The sequence below is a fragment of the Pleurodeles waltl genome, chromosome 12, assembly GCF_031143425.1.
Source record: "Pleurodeles waltl isolate 20211129_DDA chromosome 12, aPleWal1.hap1.20221129, whole genome shotgun sequence".
Classification (NCBI taxonomy): Eukaryota; Metazoa; Chordata; class Amphibia; order Caudata; family Salamandridae; genus Pleurodeles; species Pleurodeles waltl.
The window spans coordinates 639,683,915-639,704,074 of NC_090451.1; the positions used below are offsets into that span (position 1 = coordinate 639,683,915).

General features: G+C 43.3%; 1 protein-coding gene across 1 annotated transcript in view; it reads right to left on the reverse strand.

The window, feature by feature from the left end:
* Positions 1-3,969: 3,969 nt before the first annotated feature.
* LOC138267169 (protein FAM200B-like) overlaps positions 3,970-20,160 on the reverse strand; it is an 81,235-nt gene continuing 65,044 nt past the window's right edge. Inside the window, exon 2 of the mRNA XM_069216018.1 lies at positions 3,970-4,085. Coding sequence (XP_069072119.1) covers positions 3,970-4,085 — 116 coding nt within the window. The remainder of the gene's footprint in view (positions 4,086-20,160) is intronic.

Here is a 20,160-nt window from a genome sequence, read left to right on the forward strand (position 1 = left end):
GTGAAGCCCTCCTCGACAAATTCAATTCAGAATGACTGTCTGAGCCTTAGTTCTTTCCCATCTGAACGGTGGCAACAGCTTAATCTACAGGCACTGCAATACCACACTTGCCCAAAGTGAGAGGCAAACAACATGCTACATCAAATCTCATCAAAGGCCTAGAGACGTTTTATCACATCTTCCCAACCCTGAAACAATTACATTGGCTGTCCTTTGAAGTTTACTTCATCTTCAAGATGAGCCACATCAAATACAAGGCCACCATAAACGGATCAGTGCACAACCAATAGAGAAAGTAATCTTCTCATGCACACCATGCCACTTTGAAAGCAGGACATTGCCCTACTAGACACAAAAAGCTGTGTAAAAATAGAAAACAAGAGGACAGAGCTTCACCATCTACACTTCCAAGACCTGAAAACCAAAACATCTCCACAAACATTAGAGTCTCCCCAAATTGCTGCAGTTCAAAAAGAGGTTGACGTCTCTTCTCTTCAGTGTATATACCCTGTTGTTCCCTAGATATGTTTTCCCTAAAAAAGTATCCATAGATGCATACAACTACACTTCCCACTCAGACCTTCTTTCTGACATACAAGGTTGATGTCAGTGCATGTGCCAAGGGAATAGGTGGATGGGGTTTGAAGGAGAGATGACATACTTCAATATCCAGAATCATTATCAAGGTAATGTTTCTTAATTTCACATTCTGATATTCCTCCTTCACAAATTGCTGGAGATCTTATTTCACACCCCAGGAAATGTGGAAATACTATGGGGACAATTCACAATCTGCATTTGTAGTATGTGAGTAGTACTGTAATAGCATTACTCAAGTACAACAAAATGCTATTCCCAAAACTAAGGGTGGAGATCTCCACCTATCCTTTTCTTATATGCGGAGATCTCTGCCAAGGTGTTGGATATCTCCACATGCACAAGTACACATTTTAGGTGCACTTAGGGGAGGGCCAAGAAGGTGTATTATACTAAAATGGGAGATGTTTAGGGCAATGTAAGGAGGGGTATAGGAATGGGCATGCTAGTACAAATACTCATCCTCAAAAGAGTATGAGTAAGAAAATTGGTTACTTACCTGTGATACGGGAGGAATGTCCTGCTCAAAGAGTCCAGTCCACTTGTAGGTTGGCTTGTCCTGGCAGGTGTTCTGCTTTCAGAGAAATTTGATTCTCTATGGCCCATTCCCATATGCTCTGAGCTTGACGTGAAAGCTCCAAGGACTTTGTGCCACCCTGTTTGTTCAGGTAAAACATACTTGTGGTATAGTCCGTTCTGATGAAAATTTGTGAGTTTTGTATTTTTGGTAAGAGAGCCTTCAGTGCCAGATCTATTGCTTTCAGCTCCAGTTGGTTTATGTGAAGCTGTTTGTCCTTTTGTGTCCAGTTGCCACTTATCTGTAGATCTTGAAGGTGTGCACCCCAACCTTTAAGCGACGCATCTGACATTATTATATATTTTGTCTGCTGTTGTAGAAATGAAAGGCTCCGGGATAAGTCTGACTGCTTTTCCCACCAAGACATGGCCGTTTTAATTTCCGATGTAATCTGAATTCGATCGTCGAAGGAGCCATTTACTTGGAGCCACTGAGTGTCTAGTTGCTCCTGTAGAGGTCGCATGCGCAGTCGTCAATTTGGGACCAGTGGAGTACATGAGGAAATCATTCCCATGAATGATCTGTAATTCCGAACTGAAACAATATTTTCTGCTTTTGAGCCATTTTGGAAATATTTTGCTGTCTCTCTTGAGATGGAAATGCCTTGCTTTATATAGTATCCAGTATCGCTCCTAGGTAATTCAGCAGCTTTGTGGGATGGAAGTGTGATTTGCGATAGTTGATGGTAAGGCCTAGAGTTTTGAGCAACTGGAGGCAAATGGATGTGTGCTTTACCATTTGATTTCCTGTGGATGCCTTTATGAGCCAGTCGTCCCAATTTGGAAAGATGAGTATCCCTAGTCGACGTAGGTGAGCTGCTACTGGGGCCAACACTTTGGTAAAAATTTTGGGGGACGATTTTAATCCGAATGGAAGGACTCAAAACTGTAGATGCATACCAGCTACCTTGAACTTGAGAAATGTCCGATGGTTTCGACATATTGGGATATGGAAATATGCATCTCGGAGATCTAGAGATGTCATGCGATCTCCTGTGTTTAAGAGGCCTAGATTGTCCTGAAAATGACATACGAAATGTTTGTTTTTTCAGGAACTTGTTTAAGGCTCTCAAATCCAGTATGGGACGCCAATCCCCAGAAGGCTTTTTCACTGGAAAAAGGTGGGAATAGAACCCCGGTTCCCCTGCAGAATTGGAACAACTTCTATTGGCCCTTTGCGAATGAATGAATATACTTCTTTGAGGAGCTAATTTAATCGTGGAGGCGGTGGTCCTGATGGAGGTCTATTTGGAGGCTTCTGGATGAATTCCCATGGATAATATATCCAGTACCCACTTGTCTGATGTTATCCTTAACACTGAAGGATGTGGTAAGTGATCAGCCTCCAATCTTTGAAACAAAGGTTGGGCTGGTAGCTGGTATGAGTGCGTGGTTATTGTCTTCTTCCTGTGTCTCTGCCACAAGCTGTGGTTCTTCCCCTCGTGGGCTGTCTATAGGCAGTTGTAAGTGGTAATCTGTATTGCTGCAGCTGTTGTCCATACTGCTGTCGAAAACCTGTTTGAGCAGTTTGGTATTGCTGTCTATATGACTGGAAATCACCACGAAAGGAGTAACTTCCCTTGCTTCTAGCCCCTCGAAATGGTTCTCTTCTGTACTGCAGTGTACCTAGGGGTTTGGCCATGTCTGTATCCTCCGTTATAGATTGTAATATCTCAGCCACATGCTTGCCGAAGTAGCATTCCCCATCATATGCCATGTCAAGTATTTTGCTTTGTACCTCTGGACTAAAAGAGGTAGATTTCAGCCAGCCCTGTCTGTGCAATACCGCTGCCCCCGCCAGTTGTCTACATCCCATCAGTGAGATATCAATTGCGCAATCAATCACTTCGACTGAGATCCGTTCTCCCTCCTGCAACACTTTCTTTGCCTACTCTAGTTTAGCGTCCACGGGCAAGAGGTCAATGTATGAGGACATGTCTGCCCACATTTGTCGATCATATCTGCCTAGAATGGCTAACGAGTTGGCAGCTTTGACTGTAACTGCTGCTACTGAGGAGAACTTTTTTCCTATGTTGTCCAGACAGCCTCCTTATCTATCTGGCAGGGATGATATTGGTGTTGAAAAGTTCTTTGGCCGGCATTCCACTGCCTGAGATATCACGGAATCTGGCTTCGGTTGCCCAATTAAACAAGCTGGGGAATCTTCCGGGGCTTTATATTTTTTCTCTAAACGTTGGATTTGGGAAGGTATTATAGCTGGGTTTTTCATTGCTTTTAGTCCTTCTTGCCATATAAAGTCAACTTAAGGTATGGCTCTAACTGACATTTTTGATGGTTCCTTAAAGTCCTATGGGAAACAATCTGTTTCTCGAGAGAGAATGGGCAGTTCAAAACGTTTAGCTGCTCTTTCCATTAAATTATGGAACCCCCCATGTCCTCCCGGGGTGAATCCACTGGTCCTGCAAACTGTGGTGATGGCGTTGGAATCAGGTATTGATCCCACTCAATAGAAGTGGTTTCAGGTATTTCTCCCTCTTCTCTTTCTTCATCTGAGGACTGACGGTCATCCTGAGGTGGCTGTACGAAAGGGATGTTCGTATTCGGTCTGAGCGGCGTCGCTGGATGGCTAGCGATAGGGGTCCGAAGTCCTGTCTGTAGGTCATACTGCTGTGTGGTCTGAGTTGCTGGTACTGAGGGTGGAAATCTTCTGTAGTAGTCATGCAACATGTTTTGGAGATCTGTCACTAATTACCTTGGCATAGGGACACAGGTGTCTCTGTCACTATGTGCAGAAAACAAGGGATCTGGTTGGACTTTTGCTGAATAATAATTTTCCTAATATTGATCATCCTCATCGTCATCCAAGTCCTGACATTTGACATTGAGTTGTGACGGACTGTTGGCCACTCCAAACATTCCTTCGTCTTGAGAATATCCATCCTCGTCATCATCTAATAGGTTTTTGAGGAGGATAGGGTAATACCTTACTTGAGGAGGTTTGCAATGGTAGGATTGGGGATGCTTTTTTTCCCCCAGTTATCACTGATAGAGGGAGAGATTTTGTTGGTCGTTGCTGGGGCGGTCGTCAACGCTTCTCTCATTGCTGTGTCAGTCGACGGTTGTGTCGTCGACGGGTCTCTCGTCGATGGGTCTCTCGTTGACGGGTCCCACTGAACTGTCTCTGATTTCTGCCTCATCAACAGGTCTGATGTCGACGCACTCTTAAGTGGCTTGTCTCTCATCGACGATTTTCTTGTTGATGCGTACATAGCTCATGGTTGAATAGCCGTCGATGGTGCCCTTTTGTAGATTTTAGCTGTTATGATCCTCGACGACGATAGTGGTGACGACGTTACCATCATAGGGGACATAGCCGCGGTGAACGTCAATGTGATCGTTGTTATTGTAGGCGTGGTCGTCGACGAGCCTTTTTTGTCTGAAAAGTATTTTTTCGGTTTTCTCATTGGTGACAAAGACAGAGAAGCACTTTTTGGAGGTGCCTTTTTCCCCCAAAGGTGTTGTAGGTTCTGAGTGAACCATTTTTAAGGCTTTTGACTGGGTTTCTGACGCTGATGAGGCATAGCTTTCTTGGCCTTTTTGTTGTTTCAAAGAAAGGTGTTTAGATTTCTTAAAAACTTTCTTTGGAGGTTATGCAGAAAGTCTTTCCTTACTTTTAGGTCTTTTTAGGTATTGAGAAGTTTGTGAGGAGGCCTCACTCTCCTCAGAAGAAGGGTATTCCATAGCCGCCTGCTTTTATAGCCATAACAAAAGTCTACCTTCTCTGTCTTTCAGGGTTTTAGGACTGAACGTGCGACAAATTTTGCAATCTCTCACCTTATTGTCTGTATGTGGCAGTATATGCACTTCTTGTGGGGGGGGTCATCAATATGAAGTCTTTTCCTTCCACAATTGTCACAATTTCTGAAACGTCCTTTTTTAGCTTGTTCGGACATCCTGTCCACTGGAAATTCAAGATGTCAGAAAGAAATTTCACTGTCAGTACAGCTGTAGAAAAAGAAGCCGAGCAGAGCTCGGAGAGACTCCCTTCACACGACGTGAGGTAGAAAATCTAAGGGAAACAGCCTCTGTTGGGAGTGTTTCTAGAGGGTGCTGTCGCATGATTGGTTGTAGTTGAGATTTGGTTCTTTTTTTTATAAGAACATGGATAGACTATACCAGTGCCTGTATATGCCATTGAGGCCTAGTGTAATACACTTACTGCTATGTATTGTATTGTATTGTAATAGTATTTATATAGCGCTTACTACCCCTGATGAGGCGTCGAAGCGCTTTTTGGCGAGTAGCACGCTACTCCGGAACCTAATAGGAATTAGTGGTGGATTAGTATAGGGAAATATGAGTAGAGTTTTAGTAATATTATGAGTTAATTTGAGCCACGGATATGTGAGTTTGTTAGTTGGATTGACTAGAGTAATGGAGGGGTGGAGGAGGGGTGGAGGAGGGAAGAGTCCAGAAGTGTTAATTGGGTGTTTATGGTAATAGGATTTAGGCTTGGGATGAGTAAAGGGGGGATGGAGGAGGGAAGAGTCTGTGTAACACGTCAGGGAGATCATAGTAGTAAAGTGAGGTTTTGGGTGAGCTAGATGTGGAAGAGGAGGGAAGAGCTTAGGCAGGGTTATTTAGGAGATGAAAGTAGTAGAATGGATTTGGGATGAGTCAAAGTAGGACTGGAGAATATATATATATATATATACACACACACACACACACAAATACACACATATGTACATACATATACATATTTAAACCATGAGTAAATACACATTAGTTAAACAGGTTTAAAGAGTATGTGTGTAGTTTATTGTTATGACATACTAGCGATACATATTTTCTAAACAACTATAGATAACTAGAATATACACATAAACAGATAACAAATATTTGTCAACATAGGCATATGCAGTCCATAGCTGTTTGAATATGATGGTTATGAAGGAAAGAGACAACTCTTGAGTAGTTTTCTGAAGACAAGACAGTTATCTGTGGCTCTTATAGTTGGGGGTAATGAATTCCATAGTTTGGCTGCTTGAATGGAGAAGGATGTGCCACCTTTAGTCTTTTTCTTGTATGGTGGTGTTCTAAGGCGGGGTGCCAATCTTGAACGGAGGTTTTCTTTGTTGAATGTATTTGGTTATTTTGTTTCTGATGAAGAGTGGTCTTGTTCCATGTATAGCTTTGTGGGTGATACAAAGCAGCTTGAAGGTGCATCTTCTGGCAACGGGTAACCAGTGTTGTGCTCTCAAGGCAGGGAAAATGTGAGCTTAAGACTTTACATGTAATAGTAGCCTGGCTGCGGAGTTCTGAATACGTTGTAGTTTTTTTCACAATAGATGGAGATGATCCATGGTAGAGGCCACTGGCATAATCCAGTTTGGATAGTACAAGCGAGGTAGTAGCCTGCACCTTGTGTGGAAATCCAAGGTGGAGGAAGATGAGTCATAGAGTCTTCAAGGTGAAGAAGCTTGTATGTATATTTAAGGTTACCGTAGGACTCCCATCTCGATGACGAGCATGATTCAAGCATGTGAATCTATAAAAGATATATTACTGGAGAACTATTTTTACTATTGCGATCATATAAAAGGATTTTCCTATGTATCAATCACACTGTAGGAGTCTGTAAAGATTTACAGACTACTAAAGTGGGACTCTAAAAGGATACCGATTCTGTATTTGGAAGGGTTTTGGGTATCCCTTCCAAATACCTAATCTCTAGCCTAACAGTCAAAGGTTTGAGACTAAAATTCCTGCCACAAAAATTTGAAAAGTTACTGACCCTCAAGTTGGGGTAGTAATTCATTCGCAAAAGGGAAGCCCTCCCCCACACCCTAACCCTCAGACACACAAAGCTTTTTAAAAATAAAAAAATAAATAAATAAATAACAAGCAGCCACTTTCCATTACAGAAACAGGACTGCTTTTAAAACAGTTTCTTCATTTAAATACAATCACAGCCATGGTGGTCTGCTGACTCTTACAGGCCACCATCTTTGTTTCTGTACCCAAATGGAGCAAGGGGCAATTTGTGATCCACTTAATATTAATTTGGTAGGTCAGATTGCGACCAACTTCGATTCAGAATTGTACTAAACGACCTAGTAGTACGTAGGTCGATGAAATGGAATACTGGTCACAAATTATGATCAGTTTTTGCAACCAGTATTATTATACATGTGGCTCTATGGCCACTGATACTCGCAAACTGTAATTTTAATGTTACCACACATAAATATACTACAGCTCTGCCTTGGATTGAGTTTAGTACGGCACACTGTGACTCACAGGTAGAGTAACACACTCCCATATAAATTAATTGAATAAGGGAATTAAAATAGCACCCCATAGGAAATATTATTAAGATAAATACATTATTTCGACTTTTAATTAGATGTGAAACATTCATTGAATGCATCGCATTTTGTTAATTTACTAAATATTATTTAAAAATGAAAATGCAGTGCAGGATGAGATTGTTTTAGTTTGCTTAAAAAGTAATGTTTACAAGGTAAATGAATATATATTAATAAATAGGCCTCTGCCATGTAAGCAAACAGGGTGCGCACAACTCAAACATGCGTTGGTAGAGTTATTAGGAAAAGCTTGAACAGTGGCTGAGGTGGCTGCCCTACAACTGTCGGCAATAGATGCATGTGTTTGCAAGGCCACTGAAGCTCCTTATGCTATAATGAGTTGAGCATGAAGTCTCTAAGCAGCTGAATCCACTAATTTTGTTAGAATCGGAGATACAGAAAACTACATATCTGGCAATAGTAGGATTGACATCCTAATTTCTTTGAGTAAACCTATCAGAAGTAAATGATACATCTTCAAATGCTTTAAAGGAGATTGTTTGAAGTCTAAACACAGACTCTGAAAACATATAAGAGGTAATTTATCTTTGGGTAAGCGAGGCTTCAAATGGCTGGGACAGCAAATGGGTTGCCTTGGTTATCCATTGGCAGTCTGCCCACCATGACCTAAGTAGCTGACTGCATCGATGGGAAATTTTTGCCAAACATTTTCTTTCTGACGTGGGCGGAGCCCTTTCAGTTAGAAATCATTGCCTTGCAGCCAAAAAAGAAATGTCCCTGATGTGCAGGCAGTTTCCTACTTGCATGCTGAAAGCATCACTTTCAATTACAGTTGGGACCACCATGTCTTGCATGCCCATCTCAGACAGAAAAAAATAACATTGTATGACCCACCTGAAACAATAGGCTTTTCAATATTAGTTATAGAATAACCCTGTCACAGACAGGCTGTCAGGTTTCCCAAGGCGAAGCTCGATGAGGCTCAACTTGTGGAAACCAGATGGTTTCCCCTCATCTAAGTGCGGCAGCCGATCAAGGGTTTTGGTGTGGTGGTAGACCCAATTATTTAGGGTGGTTCTCCTGCTCTATCAAACCCTAAATGGGCCCCTACGTCATGAAAGATTTGTTTCAGCCAACAGCACACGTGCCTCGGCTGGAAAACCTGAAGAAAAAATTCTTAATTAAAATGATATCGCTTAATACATTTTGAAATTAGAATAGGAACCGCTGCAGATCCATCCTTTTGTAGTGAAACACAATATGTATAGCTCTCTGAAGGGCATTAGGAGAATTGACTGTAGCTAGAATGGCTGTTTTCTATGTTAATAGGGTGAGGTTAAAAAAGGAACAGGCTTAAAAGGGTTTAAGCAAGAGAGAGTACTAAGGTCTCTGATAGGATGCGGCATCAAAACCAAATAAATTATGAAAATGATTGTTGCTTCATAGATAAGTGAAAATGTTTCATAAGATCTTCTAGTACCTCATGTCTCCTCATTTTAGCAGTTCTGTCAGACCTGGGGCAGAGATCCTGTTTCCTTTTCACCTGTTTACAGGTTAACTGATTTTCATTTCCTCATCTTATCACATCAGTCTTTGGCCTTTTCCTCTTATGCTAGTCTAGAAATGAAGATGTCACTCTCTGTTTTTAGTTACATGGTGAGCAGATATGGAGTTCCCTTTTGGGATTATCAATGCACAAGTTTAGCCAGCAATGTGATGCCTCGAAGATGGATGTAGGTGGTGTCAGAGGGGCCTGTGCTTTTGTAGCAGATTGGCTTTAAAGGTCAGTGGTTGAGTCTGTGGTCTAATGACCAGGTCTGTCAGCAGGCAAATTACTACTCAGGACAGCTGATTAAACAGGAGTTTGTACGGAAGCAGCAGAATGGTGCCCAGAGAAGTGATGGATGTAGTTCCTTTGAAAACTTGTGTAACCCTCCTATTTTTTCTTATTTCTGAAATGTTCTGTGTTTTTCATCCAGTGAAGTTATGAATCCAACAATCTGCTGGAGGTGCTACATATTATAACACAGGTGTGGATCAATAAAGCATGGCTTTGTTGACGGGGTGCAAAGTGCCACACAACTTGTGTGTGTGAGTGCGGGTGTTTACTGGCCCACATTAAAGGTTAGGAGGTAGTGGCAGCAACTATAGTTCAGAGATACAGGAATCTTTACTTGCAGCATTAGTGTAAGACTGCATACATGCTTTCCCTGTAACGGTCCACCTGGCCTACTATAACTGGGGATACTTGCCTGTCCTCGTGTGGTACATGAGGTATTTGTGTGCATGTCTTTTGTGACTACTTATCTGTCATAAATGCAGGGTGTCCATTTCTCTGTGATACTCAAAAGATAGATTCCTTGCTGTGCGCTGTCCTTTGTCCATATTGGATGTGAGAGCTGCACATCCTTATCCTTAGGATCCTGTAAAGCTGTGGCGGTATGTGCTGCAGCGGCAGCAGGGTTGTTTTTTTGCCCTCCCTGGAACATGGACTGCCATATCCCGAGTTCAGGCGACAGCACACACAGACTGTCACTTGAAAATGGGGGGCCAATGTGTGCTTTCTACACTAATTTAGATGTACTAGTTATTGCACTTGACCAGGTAAGGCACTGATGTTCTCCACAGGGAGGTTACACAGCGTCCAGTTGGCAAATAGGTGGTAAAAGGTGGTGAAAGCATTTCATGTGGCCTATGAAGGTTACAACCGTACCATCAGGATGGGATCTATTCAGAATTTGTGTCTCAATCAATGCTCAAAGATTTTCAGAAACCATACTTAGGAACTCAAGAAAAGGCTGGCTGCATTGATATTTTTTCAACATGAAAATGAAGTGCAGGGGGTGCAGTGGAATTATAAAGGTGAAACATGTATGTTAGATACTGAAACACAAATGGTAGCAGGAAGAATTTGTTGCTGCATACCTCCCCAGTGGTGAGAAGATGTTCAGCTCCAAACAGTATGCAGTAGTGAAGATGGCCTTTAACAGTTAAAAACATTGATCGTCATTCTAAGGAAACGATGAAGGGCCAGGATCAGTCTGCTCCAGCTTTCTCTACCAAGGGTTCAAATCCCTCACACTGAGTAATGCCTGGGACCCAGAGCAGAGGAAGAAGAAGCATCCTGGTTCTATTCTATTATATTCCATGCACAGAAGGCACCTCTAGGATTTAGGGCTGATACTAAATAAGAGTAAAGTCAGCAAGAGGGTAGCCGCTGATCAACTCAGAGGAGTATCCCCTGACCCACGTTATGATCCTCCGAAGGGTCTGCATTCTGAATTGCACAGCTATACTCACTTATTGACTTTCATCAAATTTTGTACTAGCCGCCTGAAGTACCAGGAGCCCCTCTGCTATTTCAGTTGGCCAACATGATGCTAAGCATCACATTGAAGTTCACCCATCTGACCAAACGCATATTCTGTTTGGTTGTTGTGTCTGGTCTCAGTAGTCTGTGTTTATGTGGCCAGAATTATTTACTATTATTATTCTTAGAAGTTTTGCTTCCAACTAGAAGGGTTTCTGTCAGTTGGTGTTATAGAGATGAAGCTCTTAGATGTGTCTGGCTTTTGATCTTGTACTTAAACAAGCATTTGTCTTCTACTTTCAAGGTAGCCTCCTGGGATTTCAGGAGCCATGCACAATTTAAAGTGTCAATGCATGCTTGTCTGGAGAGCAGGCGTCTTCATGTGCCATATATTCAGAAGTGAAGTTGTTGGCTGTGGTGAGAGAGGTCTGTGTGCTCCTGCAGGAGTTTGAGATTCTCATGAATCATCCAACATCTCAATGGATCCAATCTTGGATTCTGTATTTGAGCGGGTGTTATTTAGATCTTACTTGAGGGACACTTCCTTTCAGTGAAGGAGTCTTAAATTCAAACTTGGGGATGCACAACTGCATTTTTCTGGTGGAAAATAACTTCACTTGCCACAATCCTGTGGGGTCTCAGACGAGCCTGGACTACCTGTTTGGGCGCCATAAAAAGAGGTTGAGGCCAACCCGGCATGGGACGTGTTCAGATGAAGACCAGCACAAGACCGGACCTGTCTGCACCTGTCAGAGCCCAGAAGAGACTGGGTTTGGCCATCTCACTTGGTATTCACATTCACTTACAGGATCATTTGAGATCTAATCCCACAGGAAAGAGGAAATCCATGGCACCGACTATGGCTGGTAAGGACTGACGGCTAACAACTTCAATAACCATTTTTTTAAATAAATGTAATGAGTGCAATTAATTCTGACATTGAGTGAGTGGAAGAAAGATTGGGGGTCACCAAGAAAGCTTTAGCACAGGCTCTGGTTATCAGCCCTGGCTCTATGGTCGATTGCTTAACTAATTAAAATATACACATTCAGGATGGTGAGGCATCCAATCTCTGCGTATTTAGGGGTGATTTATCCATCAAAGCTATTACCAGACATTGTATTTGCAACAATATTGTGGGGTCTCCACCACCAAAAAGAATAAAATCACCCCTCGGCCTCCCAACGCTCCTGCAAGAAGAGCGCCTACTGGAACCAAGGCAGTATCCTCAGACAGCGTATCCCAACCAGGGGTGACCTGAGCCAAACACCCAATCCTGAACAATTAAAAGGCGCAGGTTTGGGTAATTACATTAAGGCCATCGAGGGGCCCTCAAGACATTCATCAACCGTATATCATCAGTTCTTTTCCAACTACCTCCCCAACATATGTGTCGCTAGGAATTGGGGATATCATATCTAGAGGGCTATGTGAAGCTTCCCACTTAATACTATGGCTTTGTGTGTGGTCTGAGACAGAAAAAATCTCTTAATTGACTTGTGATTGTGACTGTATGCACCACGAAAATGAATGTAACATCCATCGATTGACATACATAAAGGAGCTAGTCACTTTATCAGGGCATCCTCAATTTTTTAATAATTCTGAATGCATTAATTCATCTTTTAATGTGACTGGCAAATAAGAATTTTTAACTTTGTTAATGTAGGGAAGATAAACATAAGAATGTACCAAGAGGTGGGTGGTTACTTATCAACTTCTATCTACCAAAAATCTTATGGAGCCCTGTTTATATTTTATACCTACCATCATAGGTACTATCTGGTTAGATTTTGTTTTAATACAGCCCATCTCTTGGTTTCCTACCCGAAAGATGTGCATTGAGAACTGGATCTTGCCCAATGTCCTTGTGACTCAGAGTCAAGGCAATCAATGCTGCATTGTTTTATTTTGTAAGCTTTATATCGTCCCAAGGAAACTATTTTTAATTCCTTTACCACAGTCTCTTAATATTTAAAAAAATGTAGGCCGGCCCAACTACAGCTACAATTGCTTCAGTCAGAATTTGTGTATATAATGGGTTATAAACATATTTTGGCCTTTGTGAAACTGAGAAATTCGGTGGACAAATGATATGAGCCAGTGGGATTTTGAAACATGACTTGATTTGTCTGTGTTGTATTTTACCAAACGATTTATTGTAATTAGAGTGGTAGGAGATAGGTGATTGTATTAATGTAACAGTGGTTAAATATGCTTGTCTTTTAATGGAAAATGTTTGTATGTTTTTTATTTATGTTTGTATTTTATAATACACAAGGCACGTTATGGCTAATTGCTATTTATTCCTGGTTTATTTGTGTAGGAAAGTACCCTCTTTCTTGGCATGGTTACCCCCATTTTCTGCCTGATGTCAGTGTGTTTGACTGTGTTCACTGGGATCCTGCTAACCAGGACCCCTGTGATTATGCAGTTTCTCCCAAAAGTCTGTATTTCATCCACAGTTGGCATATTGGTGCCCCTTATAAGTCCCTAGTATATGGTACCTAGGTACCAAGGGCATTGGCGTTCCAGGGATCCATATGGGCTACAGCTTATATTTTGCTACCCATAGGGAGCTCATGCAAAGGCTTCTACGGGGCTGCCATTGCAGCCAGTGTGAAAAGGTGCAAGCACCCTTTCACTGCCATTTTCACTGCACCAGGTCCCTTATAAGTCACCCCATAGCAGGCCTTCCAGCCCAGAGGGCAGGGTGCAAAGTACCTGTGTGTGAGGGCACCCCGGCACTACCAGAGGTGCCTCCCCATACTCCCCAGGCCCTTTTTCCTGCACTTTGTGAGTGCGGGGATGCCATTTTACTCATGTACTGTACATAGGTCACTACCTATGTCCGGCTACAGAATGATAACTCTGAACATAGGCATGTTTCGTATCAAACATGCTGGAATCATACCCCAAGGCTTTTGCAAGCATTGGCTGTATGATTCCATGCAATCTGGGGACTCCTTAGAGGACCCCCAGTATTGCCATTTCAGCCTTCTGAAGGTTTCCAGGCAGCTCCAGCTGCTGCCACCTCCCAGATAGGTTTATTTCCTCGTGTTGCTTGAAAAGCTCGAGCCCAGGAAGGCAGAACAAAGGATTTCATTCTGGAGAGGGGTGTTACACCTTCTCCCTTTGGAAATAGCTATTACAGGCTTGGGAGGGGTAGCCGCTCCAAGCCACTGGAAATGCTTTGAAGGGCAGATTTGGTGCCCTCCTTGCATAAACCAGTCTACACCGGTTCAGGGACCCCCAGTCCCTGCTATGGCATGAAACTGGACAAAGGAAAGGGGAGTGACCACTTCCCTGTCCATCACCACTCCAGGGGTGGTGCTCAGAGCTCCTCCAGAGAGTCCCTGGGTTTTGCCATCTTGGGTTCAAGGTTGGCAGGGAACTCTGGGAGCATCTGAGTGGCCAGTGCCAGCAGGTGACGTCCATGCCGTCCCCTGATAGGTGCTTACCTGGTTAGGTGACCAATCCCCCTTTCAGGGCTATTTAGGGTCTCTCCTTTGGGTGGTTCCTCACATTCGGATTGCAATACTCCAGCAGGAATCCTCTGCATCCTCCACTTCGACTTCTGACCAAAGAAACTGCATCTAGACTCTTCAGGAACCTACAAGCTGCAACAAGGAAGCAAGATACCTCCTGCAACATTGCATCTCTGGCTCCTTCCAGCAACTGCAACATTTTCCCGTTTGTGCATCCTCTGAAGACAGCCAGTCTTCAGCCTGCATCAGAAGGAAGAAGGAATCTCCCTTGGGGTGAAGGAGTCACTCCCCTGCTTCTACAGGCACGAACTGCAATGCCGACCGGCTGCGTGGATCCCCTCTCCTGCTGAGTTGCGTGGATCCTGCATCATGGGTGGTGGACCGAAGTGGTCCAGACGGTCCTCTCTTACAACTGTCCAACTTGCCTCCCTACTCACAACAGTACCCCAATGCACCGCGTCTTTTGCAACTGCCAAGGCTTGTTGGCATCCTTCTTCCAAAATCTTCATGCATCTTGAAGCTCTGGACCCAGGCACTCTATCCTGCGACACACAGCTTCCTGAGTGGTCCTCCAGTGGCGTGGGAGCCTTTGTCGTAGTGTTGCGTGGGCCTCTTCTGCAACTTTTTTGTCCCCGTCCTGTGGGACTCCTGTGTGCGCTACCTGGTGCTCTGTTGACTCCCTGTGTCACTGAGGGCCCCCTCTGACTTCCCCTCCTTGGTAGAGTCCACCGGTCCTTCCTAGTCCCCGGCAGCGCCATTTTCCGCTAACCGCAAGCTTTGTGTGTGCTAAGGCTTGTTACCGGACTCCGACAACGCAAACCCAACTGCAATCCTCCATCCGGTGTGGGACATCACTTGCACCCTCCAGGAACCCAACTTCGGCTTCTTGGGTGCAGTACTGACTTTTCTTCTCGACCGGTGGTTCTCCTGTTGCAACATCATCTGGGTTAGTAGGGGTTGCCGCTCTTCCTGGACTCTTCTGTGAGTCTTGGACTTGGTGCCCTTCTTCCACATATCTTCTTGTCCAGGAATCCACTGTTTGTGTCTTGCAGTCTCTTCTGGGTTTTGCATAATTCATCTTCTCGTTTCTGTGTGTGATCTAGTAAACTTACTGTGTTTTACTCCTGTTTTCCTGGTTGCTGGGTTGGGTTGTGGTACTTACCTTTGGGCCTTTCTAATACTCCCATCTCCCCTCTACACACTACACTTGCCTAGGTGGGGGACCGATGTTCGCAATCCACTTTCTCATTATATGGTTTGTGCTCCCCCTAGGCCCGTTTCTAACTATTGTGATTTTCACTAATTGCACTGTTTTCTAACTGCGTTTATGCCTATTTCTGCATACTAGTGTAGATAATTTGTGTATTACTTACCTCCTAAGGGAGTATAGTCTCTATGGTCTTTTAGGTATTTGTGTCACCAAAATAAAGTACCTTTATTTTTGTAATACTGAGTATTTTCTTTCATGTGTGTGAGTACTATGTGACTACAGTGGTATTTTATGAGCTTTGCATGTCTCCTAGATAAGCCTTGGCTGCTCAGCCACAGCTACCTCTAGACTAGAGAGACTGACTTCTAGACACTGCCTACACTACACTAATAAGGGATAACTGGACCTGGTATAAGGTGCAAGTGCCATAGGTACCCACTACACACCAGGACAGCCTCCTTTTGCAATTAAACGTTAATTTAGTGTTTACAAATGTTATACATTTGTGTATTCTTTTATGGTTTATACAAACTGAATAAAGACTGATTGTTTTAAGTTCAAACTTTTGTTGCAAAATGTCTGTGGAAACAGCAAACATCAATATCCAGTAGTCTTTAGATTCAGGAGGATATTGCAGAACCAGTGTTTTGGGTACATGTATAGAATGGGCTCACGCTGATGGATCTAATGTCGGTGGGAATCAGGGACTTTCTCAAACTGTGGTTTCGCATGGGCAATTGGGAAAAAGGGGGTACCCTGGAATCTACTGTTCTCAAAGTCTGGGGCAAGAGATGTTAGTGTCATCACCCCAGGTGCCCCTTACACTTGGTCAGTACAGTGAAGATGGTCTGCTCTTGAAATGAAGAACCCATGAAACTCAAACAAACTGGTTTCAGTACCACTTGTGGACTTGCTTAGAAGGTTCCAGGGTTTAGAAGTCCTAAACAGAAGTCAGCCCCATGTAACCATCAAGAGGATACTGCCATATCGGGCATTAAAGAACTTGGCATGGCAAAGTGATGGTTTTGTTGTTTCCTTTGTTGCTTTGCACAATTGTGCACCTGTGGAAAAATTACAAAACGACAAGGAAACAACAATAATTTGGAAAATCATGTAGGATACACGAAATGCATTTGGATGGTGTCAAACATAGAGTATGAAATGGGCAAATCACAATATGAACCAGCTCTAAGCTTGAACTGGGATTCATTGGGGTTATGATCTCTGCTTCTAGGGCTGACCATCATCAACACTTAGATGATTGCTCAACACTCTCAAAGGAAAGTAGCTACAGCAGATGTCACCCAAATGACAGGTGAATGGCAAGACATTGTGCACAGCTCCTGCTCTTCTTCTAGTCATTTCCAGGAAGCTTGCACGTGACCAGGAGCCACATGCTGTAGAGGGGTGAATAAGAGCTTTAACAAGAACAAATTCTCATATGATTTTTTTATGCACACCTTTCATAATGAAATCCCCTCAGACAAGACTGCTTGCAAAAATTCTAGGAAGAGTGCCAATAAAGACGACTCTGCAAAGACATGCAAGAAAATAAAAGGGTACTTTGCCAATAGTGTTACAGCTGTCATCTTTCTGATTCCTCAAAGGCACATTGTGGCTACAGTTAAACTGGATTAACATTATATTACCTAAATAATCTAACCTGGCATCAACATAAGGACATACACAGAACATCAGTCAAACTTCATTACTGTGTTGGTAATAGCTTACTCATATTGTGGTCTGTCTGCAGTGGAGCTGGGGGTACACTTTCTACTGATGACATATGACAACACTGTTCTTTAAGGATGAAGGAATCAAAGGCAAGTTTGCAAAAAAAAAAAGGACCTTGTATTCAATCATTTAGTTAATGATTAGAATAAATGGCACTGGTCCCTGCATATTAATGAGAAATATTGAAGTGCACTGTCCAAAATCAACCAGTAGAGGAGAACCTAGATCATTTGGTGTAAAAACACATTGGGTATCTTAACTTTCCTTACAGTATTTCCGCTTGGCAAAAATAATCATCGACTTGTAGTAAGCAGATGTTCGAAAAAGTTTACACAATGAGTGAGGTGGTTAACCAAAGAGACCATCTTTTGTTTAACAAAAACAGGAAAACGTCTGGCAAAATATTCACACTGCCCTGGCTCTAGCTGTTTAAGCATAAGTATTACAAAGATGCAAACAGTCTTGAATGCCTTAGCAATCATGCTTAGAAGAAACCAATGAACAGCAGTGCACATTTTGAATGTCTAATTTAACAGGATCAGGGCCTTCTCAGATAACAAAAACTGTATCTTGAGATTAAAAAGAATTTGTGTGATCATGATATAACACTCACGTCCACCTAACAAAGGTGTGAATTAATACATGAATGTTGGATTTGTAAATTGCAAACTATGAATTCATAAAATATCACTTTGCTAGGGAAATATTGAGAACCAGGCTCAGCACAGATCAGATTGAAGAGGGGGCTGTTAAAAGCCAAGGCTACAGTTTATTCTAGTAGTGTTGATGGTTGGCCTGACTAAACTACCGCAAGCCTCTCTTGCACCCTATGTGGCAAGAAAGTAGCACAGAACATTTCCCGGTTCAAATTAAAGTTAATATATTGTAGGAGAATATTTACTTAGGATCACCATATAACTGTGGAAGGTTATAAAACATTACCTTAACTTCAATCTTGTTACATTTTTGAGCCAAAGTGATAACTACTTAAAAGATTGGCTACATGTCACTAACTTAAGGTCATTGGTGCACTTCAAATTAGATGAGCATAAAGTGCTTGTCATTTACTCTGTTTGTATTCTTACTTTCTATATCTACCTTCCAGATGAAACATGCCTCATTCTTGTCACTGTTCACAAACACCACGTGTGGGCTGCAATAAGTATCAGCCGTGCCTGTGTTACTATTCAACACCTATGTGGGTCTTACTTAGAGAACATAGCAACATCTCTAGCTGCTAAGCTGTGTTTAGAGGATTTGCATATTTACCTCAAAGTCCAGGAGGATGATGGTCATTACAGACAACTCACCAACTGCCTTTTAGACATTCAGGCGCTCATTCTGAGTTTCCGCCTGCCAAACTCAACCCACCACCTGACTGCTGGTGCCGTCAGGACACCGCCGGCAGTATTCTGACTTCACCGCAGGGCCGGGGGGGGGGGGGGGGGGGGGGGGGGAACAGTCTTTCCGCCCGCCGGTCCTGGGGTGAAGAGGGCCTTAACATAGATGCCGGCTTGGAATCGAGCCGGCGCCAATGTGGCGGTGCAGCAGCACCCATTGCGCATTTCATTGCCCGTAATTCGGGCAGTGGAATGCGGGACAGGGCTGTGCATGGGGGCCCCTGCACTGCCCTGCCCTGCCCTGGCCAAGTGCATGGGCAGTGCAGGGGCCCCCGGCACCACCATTCTGCCAGCCTTTCCCCATCGGTGTGAACCGCCATGGGAAGGCTGGTGGAATGGAACTCGTAACTTCCCGGCTGGAGGCTATCTCCGGCGCTGCGATGTCAGCGGTATTACCGCAGCGTTTCGACCGCAGTCGGAGTGTGGCAGATCGGACCGCCACTGGCAGTCCCAAGACCGCCAGACTCGGAATGAGCACCTCAATCCCAAAACCAACAAGAATGACCCTCGTATATCAAATAATAGCCTGACAGGTCTTCTCATGATCACCTGCTGTGAAGGCCTCTCCAACTCAGTGGTCAATTCCAAGGGTTGCTGTAGGCTGTTACCCACTGACTTTTAGCCTGCATTGCAAAATCAAGTGAAGCATTTCCAAACTCAGAGATATAAATGATCTAAACCACTGCCGGAGTATCCACTCTAATGCCAAGAGTAACTCCAGTGATCAAGGCTATATTGGCTGTATTGGGAATCTGGTGTTTCCCTGGGAGGCTGGACGGGTGAGGGGAAGGTTATGTAGCAGTGCAGGAGTTCTAAAAGCACTGTGGAGTTCCTTGTATATCCAACAATAAACGTGCCAAGATAACTGGTGATTAATGTTCCTGCTTTGGAGAGAAATCAGAGTTTGTCTAGTGGCAGTTTTGACTCATCCAAGGTAGCGCAGAGGATTAATATGGCTGCTGCACAGAACGTGTACTACTCAGATCACAGAACAGTATTTTATGTGCATCGCTCATTGGGATACTGCATTTGACACAGAGCTCCTTTTGTTGCTGTGCAGTTCGTAAGTTACAATCATAATCTGGCACAGTGAGCTGTGAACAGCCATCAAAGAGCTGCATGCAAATTGCATGGTTTAGGTGAGAAAGTTATGTTTTTTCTCAGTCTTTGATTATCCTAATTTTGCTAAAAAGAGTTTGTTTGGGTAGAAATAAGTTAGTACAAAAGTCCACCCTAACCATTGTGCTACTTTTTGAATCCTGAGTTTACTCTTCCCCAGCCCCAGCACTCTTAAAAATGCCTACCTGTATGTATGACATGCGAATCCTACACCTTGTAGTGCCCTTTGTCTTATGTAACATGTTATATACATTAATTTACACAAGTATAATTCATTGTCTCTATATGTGTGTGGTGTAAAGTGCTCCAACACCCAATGCAGGTAAGAGAGGTGCTAAAAACAAATGCCATACATGTGTGAGAGAGAGGCTACGGAGAGAAAAGAGGCACTGTTGGAGTGTAAGCGAATCACTGCCGATCACCAATAAAGATT